The sequence below is a fragment of the Xyrauchen texanus genome, chromosome 9 (genome assembly GCF_025860055.1).
Source record: "Xyrauchen texanus isolate HMW12.3.18 chromosome 9, RBS_HiC_50CHRs, whole genome shotgun sequence".
NCBI lineage: Eukaryota > Metazoa > Chordata > Actinopteri > Cypriniformes > Catostomidae > Xyrauchen > Xyrauchen texanus.
This window is the reverse complement of record NC_068284.1, coordinates 2632666-2648807: the sequence shown is the minus strand read 5'-3', so window position 1 is coordinate 2648807 and position 16142 is coordinate 2632666. Positions and strand designations below refer to the sequence as shown.

General features: G+C 39.0%; 1 protein-coding gene across 2 annotated transcripts; it reads left to right on the top strand.

Annotated features, from left to right (window-relative positions):
• Positions 1 to 4859: 4859 nt before the first annotated feature.
• Positions 4860 to 9763, top strand: LOC127648810 (gastrula zinc finger protein XlCGF8.2DB-like). Of its 2 annotated transcripts, XM_052133576.1 has the most exons (3): positions 4860 to 5052; positions 5641 to 5806; positions 6060 to 9763. In XM_052133576.1, the coding sequence occupies exons 2-3, from the start codon at positions 5722 to 5724 to the stop codon at positions 7058 to 7060; spliced, it is 1086 nt and encodes a 361-aa protein (XP_051989536.1). In that variant the 5' UTR covers positions 4860 to 5052; positions 5641 to 5721; the 3' UTR covers positions 7061 to 9763. The 2 variants fall into 2 exon arrangements, with proteins under 2 accessions (XP_051989536.1, XP_051989537.1); XM_052133577.1 differs by lacking the exon at positions 4860 to 5052 and having other exon boundaries at positions 5748 to 5855.
• Positions 9764 to 16142: the final 6379 nt, after the last annotated feature.

Here is a 16142-nt window from a genome sequence, read left to right as displayed (position 1 = left end):
TAAAACCCTCTATCGATGCAATTTGTTAGGCTGGTGAAGCTTGGTGCTCTGTCTATGCTAACATCAACATAAGCATATAGCCCATCGTAGCAAGCTGAGTGGGATGACAGCAGATGCAGTGGCCATCAAACCAAGCACTCACTGAAAATGAGTTCCTCAACTTGAAATTCTTCATTTAATGGACTAAATGCATTAGTCAGTCAAATGAGCCAACATGGCAGAGGAGTCAAGTTTCATTTCTAGGAAGGAAACATGTTGACCGTGCGCCAACACACTCTTTGTCCAGACGACCCAAAATGTCAACTGCTCCAGATGCGTGAGCAACCGATCTCTGTGCATGCACGCCTGTGCCTCTGATTATGCTAGTAATGATTTGCCAATCGTCAAGGTAATTGGCAGAACCAGTGCTGCATCTACACATTTCATGAATGTGCGAGGAGCTAGGCACAAACAGACAGGTAGGACATTGAACTGGTATAAATTCCCCTCGAAGGGGAATCTCAATAATAGCCTGAGAGGAGGGCAATCTGCACATGAAAGTATGCATCTTTCAAGTCGATGTAATACATACAATACAGTCCAGAGGGCGGTCATGAGACAAAATCTGTCTCTGAGTCACCATCTTAAAAGAAGACTTCTTGAGTGTTCAATTTAAGGGTCTCAGGTCTAGTATGGGCCGCAACTTGCCGCTCTTTTTGGTGATCCAAAAGTAACAGCTCTAGAAGCCCTTCTATTCTTTGTCTGTCGGTCCCTTGGAGGTGCCCGTCTGTGTCTTAACCGCAGTAGTCTCTGCGGAGGCACCCACCCTTGCTGCCACAGTATCTTCCCTGGAGGCACCGCCCTCACGGCTTCAGCAGTTCCCCTTCGGCATTGCAGCAGCTTCCCTTGGAGCTGCCATCACTCCCCGTCATGGCCATGGAGTACTCTCCCTGGCCGCCAGCACTCCTGTCCATGAAAGCTGTTCACAGATTTCAAGCCCATTTCCCAGCCACAGATTCAGGCTCCGTTTCGGACCGCAAAGCCCTGCAGAGGATAGTGAGGACAGCTGAGAAATCATTGGGGTCTCTCTTCCCTCCATCAAAGACATTTACAAAAAACACTGTATCCGCAAAGCAACCAGCATTGTGGACGACCCCACACACCCCTCACACAAACTCTTTACCCTCCTCCCGTCTGGCAAGAGGTACCGAAGCATTCGGGCCCTCACGGCCAGACTGTGTAACAGCTTCTTCCCCCAAGCCATCAGACTCCTCAATACTCAGAGACTGGTTTGACACACACGTGTCCTGAGTTGCACTTTAATTACTGTCACTTTATAACTGTCTGCTACCTCAATAACTGCTATGTGCATAGAACATTATCTCATAGTATGTTATGTTTACATTTTTAGAAACTGTCATCTTTTTGCACTACTGAGTACTGGTCGGCGCTGCACTGTCTATTGTCCTGTTCATTGTCAGTAATTTGTTGTACTGTCCTGTACTTTTTGCACATGTTTGCACGTGCACTTTATATAGGTATATATAGGTAGTTTATATAGGTATTTTATTTCATTGTGTAGTCTCATGTGGTCCTATGTTGGTCCTTTGTTGTTTTTATGTAGCACCATGGTCCTGGAGGAACGTTGTCTCGTTTTGCTGTGTACTGTACTAACTGTACATGGTTGAAACGGCAATAAAAACCACTTGACTTGACTTGACTTGAGGCTAACCCCAACATCCATTTTTTTTTTGTCATGTTGGTACTAGAAAATTAGAAATGTTATATCTGCAAAAATCTGTCTATGTGTTTGAAAATTTCCAAACTAAATCAATTAAATTAGTAAGACCGTAACAATACGAAAATATTAAATACATTTTTAATTAATTAATAAATAAATAATCTTTCTTTTATCTCTAAGATCAGTGTTATGTAAATGTATTTACCATGTTAGCATATTATGGTATGTTAGACAAATGTTTTAACCTCTTCATCTTAAACAGAGTTATAACAAGTGGGGTTTCTATGGTTTGCCTTAGGACACCAAGTAAAAGCTTTTTACAATCAAGCAATTTACAAAAGAGCTTAAATGTCACCATAATGAATTGGGTGAAAATGGGCAACTGTTGGCATCATGCACAAGGGAGCTTCTAACAGCTCCACCAGCTCCGGGAACCAATGGCAGTTAGGCTACTCTGGCGTAGCCAAAAGCACAGTTTCCCAGTCTTTTCGGACTTCACTTTACACTTGAAGCAAATCAATGGGATGGAATGCATATCTGCATTTCTTTTGGCCACTTGTGAGCTAGAGCAGTGTTTCCCAACCTTTTTTCTGCCACGGCACACAACTAAAATTTACGACTAAAAAAGTCTATGGCACACCACTATCCCACAAAGGCTAACCATTGTCAGTATTTTTTCCTTTTCAAAAACGTTCTGTCCATCTTAGTAGTGTGTTTACTTGTAATGTTTGAAATTTGGATATGCAAAAAAAACAACAAAAAAAACATAGGTAGGCTATGCTGTGTGAGGTCACAGGTGGCAAGGGCACTAAATGGGTAATGAAAAAACAACAAATTTGCTTCTTTTCTATTTGTAGATTTGTTCTTGCAATGCCACGACAAATCACAGTGATGCAAACTCATGAGGGGTGAAAAACTAAGACAATCACTGATCCCCGAACATTTTTTCTGGGGATATTTTTTTAAAAGAATAAGCTAAAAGCATCAATTGCATCTATTTTAGTGATTCAAGTTTATTCAACTTTAAAATTGTGCAGAATTAGCTGCAAAACAAAGTATTTTGGTGAGGCTTGCATCTGTATCACAAATGTGTTCAATTTTATTAACTGATTAGTTCAGTGACCCCTTCTGGAAATGTCACTAGGTGGCGACAAATGAGCGTCTTATGTGCTATGAGTGAGTCAGTGATTAATTTTGAGTCGTTCACGACCGAAATATACCAAGAGACTTTATAGTGTTTAAGCATTAAAAGAACAAAGCAGATCTATAGTCTTCCTTCAATCTGAACATTATTTTTCATCCAAAAAGATAACAATAATAGTCTAATAATAGTGAGTTTTGACATCCTTAGCTTCTCCTTTATTAAATTTTGCATGGCTACAAATCTACCGACTTCAATATAAGAATTATAAACACAAAGCAGATCTACGGTATAATTTACATACAGTAGCATCCAGCTATATCTGCCAATGAATTGGTGTGATTTTAAAAGGCCTCAGAGATCGTCACTTCTGGATAGAGCTTCCAAAGTTGTCAGTAACTAAAGCAGCGTCATAGTGTCAAGCTTCACACTTTTCACTTCTTGTCATGTCCAGCAAGAAATGGTTCTCTTCTTGCCAACAGAAATGATATCAGTCATGGCAGAGCATGTGATGAGTGAATAGAAATTCAGATAGACTGGCACATGAATTTTACATATAGTTACCAGAAACACAATTCATTTGAGTAGGTTACATGCTGCTTCATACCGTGTGTTATTTTAATGTCAATAAAGGATTCTGTATTTTTTATAATTTTGAATTGTTTTTATGAATAAACATGATATATAAGGTTAATATTACATGAAAAGAGTATTGTACTGCTGTAAAAATAAGGTGATGGCGACTAAAGTTGGACAATATTTCTGCACTGCTTCAAGTCAAGCACCAATCTTGACGATCACCTCTAATGTTAAAGTTGGTGATATTGAGTAGCTCAAATGCAGAAGAATCAGTGGCCTGTGGGCAAGGGCAGACTGGGGAGAGAAATCAGGCCTGGATTTTACATAGAAACCTGCCTAAGCGCTGTTAAGCGGGAGGTTTCTCTCCAGCCAGTCGCGGCCCGTTCCGCATTACGCAACGGCCCATTTCAGCTTATCGACACCTGGCCAGCCCACTGGGAAAAGTCACGGTTCTCCCTATGGCCAGTCTGCCCCTGCCTGTGGGAATCATTGTCAACACATTTCCAAGCCAAGATGCAAAAGTATGCAATGTGGAAAGTTGCAAAACATGGCTCTGTCGAAACTTTCTTGAGGCCAGTAACAGAAATGGTAGTTCTTCTGTCTGAGGAAAAGACTTCTTAAAGTGATTATCAATTAAATGATTGTGCTACAGTTATTCTGCATTAATAATGACACAAAAGTTAAGCTGCCGACACACTAGCAGACCCAAAATAACTTGATTTTGGCCAAGAACATCACACTTACTGACTATTTTGCTGAGATCTCACTCTCTTCAGTGGAGATATGACTCACTTTCAAAATAAGAATCACTGCAACTCTCTGTTTCTTTGATTGGCTTGTCATGTGGAGCTCACCAAAATAAAAACATATAACTTGTAATAGAGTGATTAAGGATTCAATTCATGTAATAAATGTACCTTGTGAAAGTGTGTGATTGCATATTTATCCCCTCGAGGCTTGCCGTAGAATGCATATTTCTATATGTAGCTTTCAGTGACAGACTGTTATGCCTTTTCTTTTTTCTTTTTTTATGTGTTATATTAATGTAAGAGAAAAGCTCAGGAAAGATTCTTGAGGACAGAATCACTGTGGCTTACAATCAGCATTTGTGATGATATGCAGTTGAGTGATCACAGATGAAAACGTTCAGATCAGCTTGACATCTTGTCAGTTCGGCAGCAAAAGAAGATCACTGGTCACATGAAGAGAACACCCATCCAATATAATTTTTTTCTGTCATGTTGGATACTTTTTTCCTGTTGCTAAAACCATTAACTCAGCAGGGAGTCCCGACAGACAAGTGATAACAACCTTTCACTGGCAGACACTATTGTGTGCTTTGTCTCTGTCCGCCTGGCTGCTGATTATCTATGTAGAAGCTCACACCTGAAAATCACAAAAAAAATTGGTAATGTGGCACCAGCTTAATGCTGCCAGGTTGGAAGTTTGCTGCTCCCTCTAAAGGACTTGTATTTTGAAATCAGTCTTGACCAGTTGTACTGTTGTTCACCATTTTGTTCAGTTGCAGCAGGAAGTAGTATGTAGAGCACAGGGCTGCATTTATATGCATCAAATATTTTCTTTTACACCTTTTCTGAGAGACTGTTTGCCTGTAAGTAATATAAAGTTGATCATTTTAACATTAAACACATTTTTCTTCACCAAGCCACAAAAACGTGTATTTTAAGTGTTATCCTGAAGCAAAAAGTAATCTTCCTGCAAAAGATGTCTTATGTGAGTGCTGCATGCAGTTCCTGCATGTGGACTGATAAGTATTTTTTGTGTAGTTTTACACACAAAAAAAGGATATAAATGATCAAGTCAAGAAATGTGATGTATTGAGTGATTATTGGAATCTCATTCAAAATGTTATCTTGCTGTCTTGCTTTGCAAATCAGTGCATTGTGAGGACAGTAAAATATCTATAATAAAATCTGATTATAAAAAACAAGGTAAATTCAAATCAATGTATAAACTATATTTAAACATAATTCAGCTAAATAGCAAGTTAAATGTTGTGAAAATTGTTTCCATAAGACAAATAGGTATTTGTTGCTTATTTGATGCAAAAATGAAACACATTTTAAAATTAACCTAAAACATCACCATTACACCCACAGATGGATCACAATTTACACCTTCAGTGAAGCCCCTCCCACTTTAATTCACTTGTACTGGAAATTTTCCCATTATCTTACAGGTCAAGAAAGAGGAATAAGGTGGTATTTTAAGAGGAACAACTCCTAGTGTAATTGAAGTCTAATGACATACTATTGTAAAAATGAAGTCCATTAAAGAGGAGAGTGATGGCTTGAGTGATCCAGAGCCATCAATAGTGAAACATGAAGATACAGAAAAACAAAGAGGTCGGTGTCCATTCTTGATTCTTCATAATGACTTTTGAGGAACATAAAGGTAACACATTTCAGACAGTTTACTGAATCTGGCAGCTGTAGATAGAAAATCACTGAATTTACAAGAATTATTTTATATATATTAACAAGAGAATGACCAAACTAACATTTAGCATATCAGAGATAATATATAAAAACAGACACTTGAGCTAAAATATATTTCTTGTTTTACATTTGTCAAAATGTACTTTCCATTAAATTTTAGACTTGCTGGAAGTGAAAATGGAAAGCCAAGGACTGAAAGATGAAGTGGAGAATCATGAGAATGATAAATCTGATTTAATTTTTGATGAAAAATCTTCTAGTTGCCCAGAGATTCAAAATAATTTCTCACAAAAAAGTACTCGAAGAGCAAGAGCAAAAAAACTCTTTACATGTCATCAATGTGGAATGAGTTTCATGCACAAAGGACACTTTGAGAGTCACATGATAATTCACACCGGAGAGAAGCCTTTTACATGCTCTCAATGTAGAAAGAGTTTCACATTCAAAAGAAATCTTAACACTCACTTAAAACTTCACTCTGGAGAGAAGCCTTTTATATGCCTTCAATGTGGAAAGAGTTTCGCACGAAAAGCACACCTTCACAGTCATATGATAATTCACAATGGAGTGAAGCCTTTTACATGTTCTCAATGTGGAAAGAGTTTTGCAATAAAAGAAGTTCTTGAGAGGCACCTGAAAATTCACACTGGAGAGAGGCCTTTCACATGCCCTCAGTGTGGAAAGAGTTTCACACAAAAAGGACACCTTAAGAGTCACATATTCATTCACACTGGAGAAAAGCATTTTACATGCTCTCAATGTGGAAAGACTTTTGCACTAAAAAGAGAACTTGAGGAGCACACGAGAATTCACACTGGAGAGAGGCCTTTCCCATGCCTTCAGTGTGGAAAGAGTTTTGCACGAAAAGCAGTTCTTGAGAGGCACCTGAAAATTCACACTGGAGAGAGGCCTTTTACATGCCCTCAGTGTGGAAAGAGTTTCACACAAAAAGGACACCTTAAGAGTCACAAGATAATTCACACTGGAGAGAAGCCTTTTACATGCCCTCAATGTGGAAAAAGTTTTGCCATAAAATGGGATCTTGAGAGGCACCTGAGAATTCACTCTGGAGAGAAGCCTTTCCCATGCCTTCAGTGTGGAAAGAGTTTCAAACATGCAGGCTATCTCACAATTCATCAGCGCAATCACATTAGATCTTAACTGTGATCGAGCAGCAAAAAAAAAATTGCATCTAAAGGTACACCTAACAACTCATGCAACTGAGAAGACTTAGTGTGTTCTTTTTGTGGAAAGAGTTTGACTGCCTCAGGAACCCTGAAAGCACACGAGAGAGTGCATACTGGATAGTGAGCAAAGTTCATCTTCAGGGCAGAGTTGTGCCAGTTTAATGAATGACACCCGCCAAAAAAGCCTTTTACAATACAGTTTCGCAGGAGTCAAAATTCTAAATGCACCCTAATCCTTTACAGCAGTCAATAATTCCCCACATTATACCCACATATCAGACTAACCAAAAATAATGCTATGCAACTGCTAAGGCCTATGGAACCTTAACACATATTTTTAATAAATATGTTATCCTCCTGTTACTTGAGCATGAATTTCATGCATTTCCTCTTGAGGATCTCCTCGAATTTGTTGTAAAGGTTGTTACGCTTCTCTTTTACATACTGAAATCAGCCACTGATGACAAATGTCAGGATCTTTCCTTTCTGAGTGAAGAGGTCTTTTAAATCTTATTTTTGGTGGCCTTTGGACAACAATTCCTTTTTAGCTCCCTTCTTTCTCCCCAATTTGGAATGCCCAATTCCCAATGTGTTCTAAGTCCTTATGGTGCATGGAGACTTGCCTCAATCAGGGTGGTGGAGGATGATTCTCAGTTGCCTCCTCGTCTGAGATGGTCAACCAATGCATCTTATCTTGTGGCTTGTTGAACACGTTACCGCGGAGACATAGCGTGTGTGGAGGCTTCACGCTGTTTTCCATGGCATCCACACACAACTCACCACACGAACCACCAAGAGCGAACCACATTATAGTGATCACATGGAGGTTACCCCATGTGACTCTACCCTCCATTTCAACCGGGCCAATTTGGTTGCTTAGGAGACCTGGCTGGAGTCACTCAGCATGCCATGGATTTGAACTCGTGACTCCAGGGGTGATAGTCAGCATTTTTACTCGCTGAGCTACCAAGGCCCCCCTTAGCTCCCTTTTAATATTGCCTCTTCTCCCTAGTAATGAAAACTAGCAGTTAACATTAGCCCTTTTATTTGAATATTCCTTTGTCCTTTCCCCTTTCTGTTAAAATAGACACAAAAAAATCAGATATGAAAAACTAAAAATCAGGAAAATCTAAGACAAAGAAGATTGATACTTCATACATTTTATGCTAAATATAATAACAAATATATTTTACTTACTCGACTTCTGCTGCTGCTGTGAACTTCACTACAGAATGATGAAGAGCTCGAGTTCAAACACTCAATGCTTTTTTTTCTTGTTTTTAAGGAAAATGTTATAAGAAACCGTATGTCAGTGTATGAAGACTAGACACATGGGGTAAATCTTATTTTGTGATTTTATTATCTAGACTTATGTATGACCAGTCCTGTACTGTACGGTGCTATTAGCATCCGTATATTTGCCTACGGGGGTAAGGGACAATTTTAAAGTCCACCCACTGCACTAAAGCATATGTGGTTGAAATGTGGTGACCCCTGCCTTGAACGCTCAGCATCGCTGAACCATATGAGGGAGTTGCGCCAAACAATTCTTTCACTAAACTCATGTTATCTTATAGCTGTAGGTGGGATAACGCCGTTTGGGGCAGACCAATGTACAATGAGTTGCAATAGTTTAACGTTGATGTAATATGTGAGTGGGTCACAATTTCCAAGTCTTTATGGGAACGAAATGTTTTTATTTTAGAAATATATCTCAGGGGGGAAAAGCTACCCTTGACAAAATATGAAGCCAGCTCATCTGCCAAGCCATTTTACAAATGTTCTGTAGTTGAAAAGGCAATGTTTAGCAAATACATTATCTCTATTCTTATATAATACACAATATTTAAAAACACTTTGAATACAAACAACCAAATGCAAAAATGGTAGCAAAAAATTTTATTCCCCTGAAACAAAGTCCACTCGTAAACACTGGGATTGTGGGAGAGTTGCCATAGTAAGAAGGTGCCGATAAAGTGCTGTGATAGAGCTGGCATGTACTCTATAGGAAATGAATACTCTATTTGAGGTAGAGAGCTTAAAAGGTAACTCTTGCTGTGTCTCATCAAGTTTGGAGTCTTTTCTGTGTTTACACAGGAAAATGACTCAATTAAATATCAGACAAAATTAAGTATTACAATACATTTTCAGAAAAACATCAATGCTAACTGCAAACACTTTGTACTATAAAGATTAATTTATATAGTGCATACTAAAGTTGGTATACTTTATGGAATTTGGGCCAGCATCTGCATCCTTAACAGTTCTATTTAAATCTTATTTAACCTATATAACTTATTTTAAAACATAATTACAATAAAAAAATGTGGCCTTGCATTGCTCGCACGAGTTTGACCGCTGGATAAATGTGTTTAAACTTGCGTTCACGCGAGTAACGTCAACCCATGAGTATTCGTTGTCCACACGTTAACAACACGTTTACTACATGTTGATAACGCGTTGTCAACATGTTGATTTCATGTGACATTCTTGTTTTTTACACCATTCATCCATCTTTAGTTTTATATCATTACATCAACAATTGTGTGGCTGCAAAGTTACAACAGTGGAACTCACAAAATGTTGGTTTAGGATACAGACCATTGTAATAAATATGTATTTGGAAAACATGAAACTTTACTCTTTGAACATTTTTATTGAATGTATGTTATGACCAGCAGGGGGCATACTAGACTAGCCTATACCCTTAATCCTGATGAAATGGTAAAATAATGACAATGTCCTCCTGATTTTAACCAGGTGCTTGGGTGGGAAACCCTGTTAACATAATTTAAGATCGACTAAGTCTTAATTGATATATCATATCATAAAGCAACAAGAAAGCACAGTGTGAATACCGCTGAAGCTGCCTACTTAGCCATTTCATTAACAGAAAAGGTTACAATGTTTCAATCTGCATCTGACTCTACATCAAAAACACCAACAGAGCTAGCCAATCATGATAAAGGTTTTTTATTTCATAAACATAACATTTTAAAGATACCCCATCAATTGCCCATCACCCCATCATTGGCCCATGGGTTTATAATGCAATCCAATAAAACACCACCAGAATAAATAACCAGAGATCAATCGAGATCTTCCTGACAAAATCTCAACAAAAATATATCATTATATCCTTCATAAACATAACATTTATTGCAGAGCTATATTGTGTTCATAATGTTAGGTCCAGACCCTGTAAATGCCAAGAGTGAAAGTAACCCCTTCAGCCATCCCATATGCTGTAGAGGGCTCAGTTGCAGGATTTAGCAAATTTTGTGATGTGTAAAGAGGACATGGTATGATATAAAGTCTGGCATTTCCCCACAATAGCGTTTTGCAGCAGTGCATTTCAAGAAAGATGGAGTTGCTTGAGAGGTAAAAGTAGAGAAGACATGGGCTTGAACTCAACCGACTGTTAGGACGTCTGTACAGGTAACTGTTTACATGGTGCAGAAAGGCATTAAATAAATTAAACAAAAATACAAAGAAATATCAGACTGAGATGATTATGACTGCAACAGATAGCAAAGAGAATGTGACAAGTGCTTTGTCTTCTCGGCATGTTTGATGTAGGCAAGGAGAACCGAGGGATGAGACAGGTAGGTGTCTCAGAAGGACAATCTCTCCTGTTTGCGGCGTCCATGGAGAGGGTGGATACTCTGATGGGGTCTGGCTGGTATAGTAGGGCAACTTCAGCATGGGTGATCTAATTCTGCATTTAGCATCTAATAATGTATAGTTGATTGTAATTTCACATTCCTTTAAGGCAATTCTAAAGGTAAAGCTGACAAAATTCTATATAAGAGCTTATTGTTCTGTGCCATTAGCCACATTTTTGCATTGTGCATTATCATAAACAATAGGAAATGTTTATTTTGAGTCAACCCCACATAAATGTTTCTACCAGGTAGCCAAAGCATGTTCTAAATTCCTTTAGGTCCTAATACCTGAATGAGCACTGTGAATATCATATAAAGTATTAAATGTCATTAAGGATCAGTTTTGTGAGTTTATTTTACAAAAGCTCAACTCTCTTTGTTATGACTCCATGGTACTATACATTTTGAATGAAAGAAGTGGTTACAGGGTAGCTGTCTGACTGGCTCTCCCACTGCCATACAGTGGGAGAGCCATGTATGGACATTCCATACAGCAGTCTACAGGAGAAAATAAATGTTCATCAATACCCCTGTGGTTAGTAGGGGTGGGGGGAAAATAAGTAAATAAATCTATATTTAGATGCATTGCGATGCGGAAGTGGATGATTCCGAATCGATTCACAAATCGATTTCCTAAATGTTAATTGGTATCTTAATGTCGACAGAACAAAAGAGGCAGAACTCGGAAGTGCGGCAGTGCAGCGCCAGACAGTTGGTGGTGTGCACATAACATAAACCATTGTTCCCCCTATTCGGCACATCGCCACTTCTGAATTATGACCGCCACTACAAAAATTTCACACGGTTATTATTATCAATGTGCAACTAACAGACTGTATACTCACCTAAAGGATTATTAGGAACACCAAACTAATACTGAGTTTGACCCCCTTTCGCCTTCAGAACTGTCTTAATTCTACGTGGCATTGATTCAACAAGGGGCTGAAAGCATTCTTTAAAAATGTTGGCCCATATTGATAGGATAGCATCTTGCAGTTGATGGAGATTTGTGGGATGCACATCCAGGGCACGAAGCTCCCGTTCCACCACATCCCAAAGATGCTCTATTGGGTTGAGATCTGGTGACTGTGGGGGCCATTTTAATACAGTGAACTCATTGTCATGTTCAAGAAACCAATTTGAAATGATTCGAGCTTTGTGACATGGTGCATTATCCTGCTGGAAGTAGCCATCAGAGGATGGGTACATGGTGGCCATAAAGGGATGGACATGGTCAGAAACAATGCTCAGGTAGGCCGTGGCATTTAAACGATGCCCAATTGGCACTAAGGGGCCTAAAGTGTGCCAAGAAAACATCCCCTACACCATTACACCACCACCACCAGCCTGCACAGTGGTAACAAGGCATGATGGATCCATGTTCTCATTCTGTTTACGCCAAATTCTGACTCTACCATTTGAATGTCTCAACAGAAATCGAGACTCATCAGACCAGGCAACATTTTTCCAGTCTTCAACTGTCCAATTTTGGTGAGCTCTTGCAAATTGTAGCCTCATTTTCCTATTTGTAGTGGAGATGAGTGGTACCCGGTGGGGTCTTCTGCTGTTGTAGCCCATCCGCCTCAAGGTTGTGCATGTTGTGGCTTCACAAATGCTTTGCTGCATACCTCGGTTGTAACGAGTGGTTATTTCAGGCAAAGTTGCTCTTCTATCAGCTTGAATCAGTCGGCCCATTCTCCTCTGACCTCTAGCATCAACAAGGCATTTTCAGCCCACAGGACTGCCGCATACTGGATGTTTTTCCCTTTTCACACCATTCTTTGTAAACCCTAGAAATGGTTGTGCGTGAAAATCCCAGTAACTGAGCAGATTGTGAAATACTCAGACCGGCCCGTCTGACACCAACAACCATGCCACGCTCAAAATTGCTTAAATCACCTTTCTTTCCCATTCTGACATTCAGTTTGGAGTTCAGGAGATTGTCTTGACCAGAACCACACCCCTAAATGCATTGAAGCAACTGCCATGTGATTGGTTGATTAGATAATTGCATTAATGAGAAATTGAACAGGTGTTCCTAATAATCCTTTAGGTGAGTGTATATAAAAAAGCATCTAATGATTTTCACTCGCACACTGTGTGAGCACTGTAAAATTGCACAACAATTGGCTAGCTCCCTCTCCTCATTCTTCAAAGGACACCTATGTGACAGGCAGCAGAAAATGACTGTGAAAGCAAGAGGAGCAGAGGAAAATATGAGCAATAAGTTGTCAGTGTGGCAGTAAATGTAGTCATTGTAGTCAGAGTGTTTCCGTTAATAAAAATCTGTTGTTTCCCTACTTGCTGGAAAGTGAAGGCAGTTAGCGCTAACAAACATCTCCCCTGGGCTGCAGACTCGGGTCTGAATACTGAAATGGAAAGCTAAAAGTACATCTTTGGCTACTAGTTCAATTTTGTTTATTGTCATTAATCAATATAATGAGTACATAAATTAACAAAATGTTGTTTCTCAAGGTCCATGGTGCTAAAAACAAGATCACGATAATCAACTTTCAAGACTCCACACAACACAATAACTATACTAGATGAGACAAAGAAAAAAGAGCAGATCTATTTCTGTAAGGCAGAGTGAACATGGTGTGGTTGGAGCATTGTAAAATGCATAGTTCAAGACCTATCTGCATCTATACTAATTATAGCAGCATCCACAGCAAAAGGAGTCACTAATAATGCTATGTAACATTAGCTGCATTTATAGGACGTTAAGTTAATAAGCTCCACTCACTTTTGTCCCTAAACCTAGAGTTTCTCCCACCTGCAGTCAGACACACTTGCTGTCAGTTTAGTCAATTTGTCTTGCAGCCCATTCACATTTCATACTGACAGATGGGAGAGAAGAGATCTTCTCTATCAGCTGGAGGAGGTCCTGTGTTCTACAACTGACCTAGTAACTACATTGACAAAAACACACCTGTGAACTGCAAAGAAATTAAAAGGTGGCAGGGACATAAAGTTTGAGTTGAGTTCTATTAAGTTGGTTTACCTGTGTTATCACGGCATCTAACCCTCCCTTTCCCCAGAGTGCAGGATACCGTCCTGAGAGAAACACAGACACCACAAGTTAATTCGAAATAATGCTTACACTGACACTAGACCTTACACTGTGAAGCTATTATAATGTTATCTTACCTTGAGAGGGGAGGTAAGCCAGGGAATCCAGAGTTGGCAAAGAGACTGGCAAGAAACTGTTGTACAATCCTGAGACACAGAGAGAAATATACAACTGTTGATGTCATCACCAAAAATAAGAACGGTTAGGATTGTAAGAGCATAAATACCACTGTTATTGTTAAAATGTCAATTACACTTTGGAGTGTATCTATGGCTAGACTACCAATCAATCCTGCCAGAGTGTCCACATCCTGGAGTTGTTGCATCTGTGCATGTCTTGGACTGAATTGGTTAGCAGGAACTGTTACTCTTTCTTGCCAATTCAGAGCAGGAACTGCAGCAGCAGCACCTTGTTGAGCGGTGTTGGATCCAAAAATCTCTGCCATGGCTGTTAGTGGTTGTGTTTGCCTCTGAAGACATCCTTGGACAAATATCTGATATGGTGTGTGGTGGCCAACAGTGCGCAAGCCATGGTTGTTCCATTGTTCCGTGAAAACTTCCAGGTCCCAGTTAATCCGTGGCAGGTAAACATAATGCAGTGCCCACAAGTGCAGCTCATTGGTACAGTCAATGATTTTATCATTTTCAAAGAAGGTGAAAAGCTGGTGGTACACATTAATCATACCTCTCCAGAGATCTCCCCAAAGTCTCTCAATCCGCTGGTTATGGACACTTCTGCCCCAGATGGCATTTCCTCTTTCTAATCCACGGTAAATGTTCACGAACAAGCAAACAGCATTGTTTTCTCCCCCATGGTCACACCTTATTCGAGACGGTACCCCATACCTAGCAGTGGCTTGAACAAACTGGTCAAACACTGTGCTACTTCTGTTATTATCTGAAGCCTGCAATAACACAACCAGCCTGCTGCTATATATATATATATATATATATATATATATATATATATATATATATATATATATCAATTTGTGGCAGTCAGCGTTGATATTGTGGCAGACCGCCACAAATAAATCAATGAATGGGAAACACTAATGTAACATCAGTGCATCAAATAATATAATTCAAAACAGATAATTAAGTAATTAAGTAACATAACAAAGGACACCTCAATTTATAAAAACCTGTAGACAGTTCAATAGACTAGGAAAAACACTTTACAAAAAACCTGAATATTAACTTGTGTCCTAACAACATGCATCTATTCAGGATCTGTGCTTGTTTATTCTGATGTCATCAGATTTAATCAGATCCACAAGTCATGCACACCAGTATGGCAAAAACAAATTCATATTTGCAAGCAGAATATTCACTCATAAAAGTGAGTGAAATGCTTGCACTGTAGAGCCCTGTAAATTATTCTGATATTTGAATGTTTAGTCTCACTGTAACTAATTTATCATCTGCATATACCTGATGAGATTGTGGTTCCCATCTATGTGCCACAGCGAGTTGGGTCCTGCAACACTGTAGGTTCTCCGGTGCAGTCGGTGAGCAAATGCTCTGTGTGCGGCTCCAGCTGGATTCACTCGAATCAAAATCTCTCACTCTTCTTCTCTGCACTCAAACACCCATAGCAGCTAGTCTGGCCAAAACAGCATTTGCTCCCATCTCTTCATTTTCTCCAACCAAGTGCCAGACCACTTCATCAAGTTCTGCATTAGAAAGACATGCATACCTCATCAGGTAGGACAAGTTGAACCACCTAGGAGAGAAAAGAACTCAATTTTAATATAAGTGTATTTGCATTTTACTGAACGGGACCATGTTACACAAACTTCTGATAAAGATAACAGCATCAATAATAATAATAATAATGGCAGCTTCAGTAATAACTACACCTTGAAGAAAAAAAAACACATTGAAAATACATGTTTAAAAGTTAAATGCGTTATCCTCAAGAAAGTTTTTCCTCAATAATAAACTAAGCCAAACTATTGGTTTTGAATGTAAATAATATGGCCATTGGATTTCATGCTCAGAATTACCAAGTGTGTCACCAAATGTAATGTCTGACCTATATGCATTACATTACGATATTGAACTTTAGATTTTTCCACTTTACTTTGACCTACAGACACCCACTGCCAGCTTAAAATGTCAACCCATTTCAATGAACATATAGTAATATAGAAAACAATAATCTAGTGAATAAATTGACAAAAGAACACAATATTTTGAATCAAATCATTTAAACATTAGCCTTGCAATTTGAGGAAAATATATTGTGTGTATGCCTTGTAACTGTTGTTCATACCTCAATCTTCATTTAACTGTACTGACTGATACATCCTGGAT

Bases quoted from the DNA above. Each gene is read 5' to 3' on its own strand.
- LOC127648810 (XM_052133576.1), top strand. From the start codon at position 5,722: ATGAAGTCCATTAAAGAGGAGAGTGATGGCTTGAGTGATCCAGAGCCA. The intron at 5,807-6,059 runs GTCGGTGTCCAT...ATTAAATTTTAG, and splicing joins AGATACAGAAAAACAAAGAG to ACTTGCTGGAAGTGAAAATG.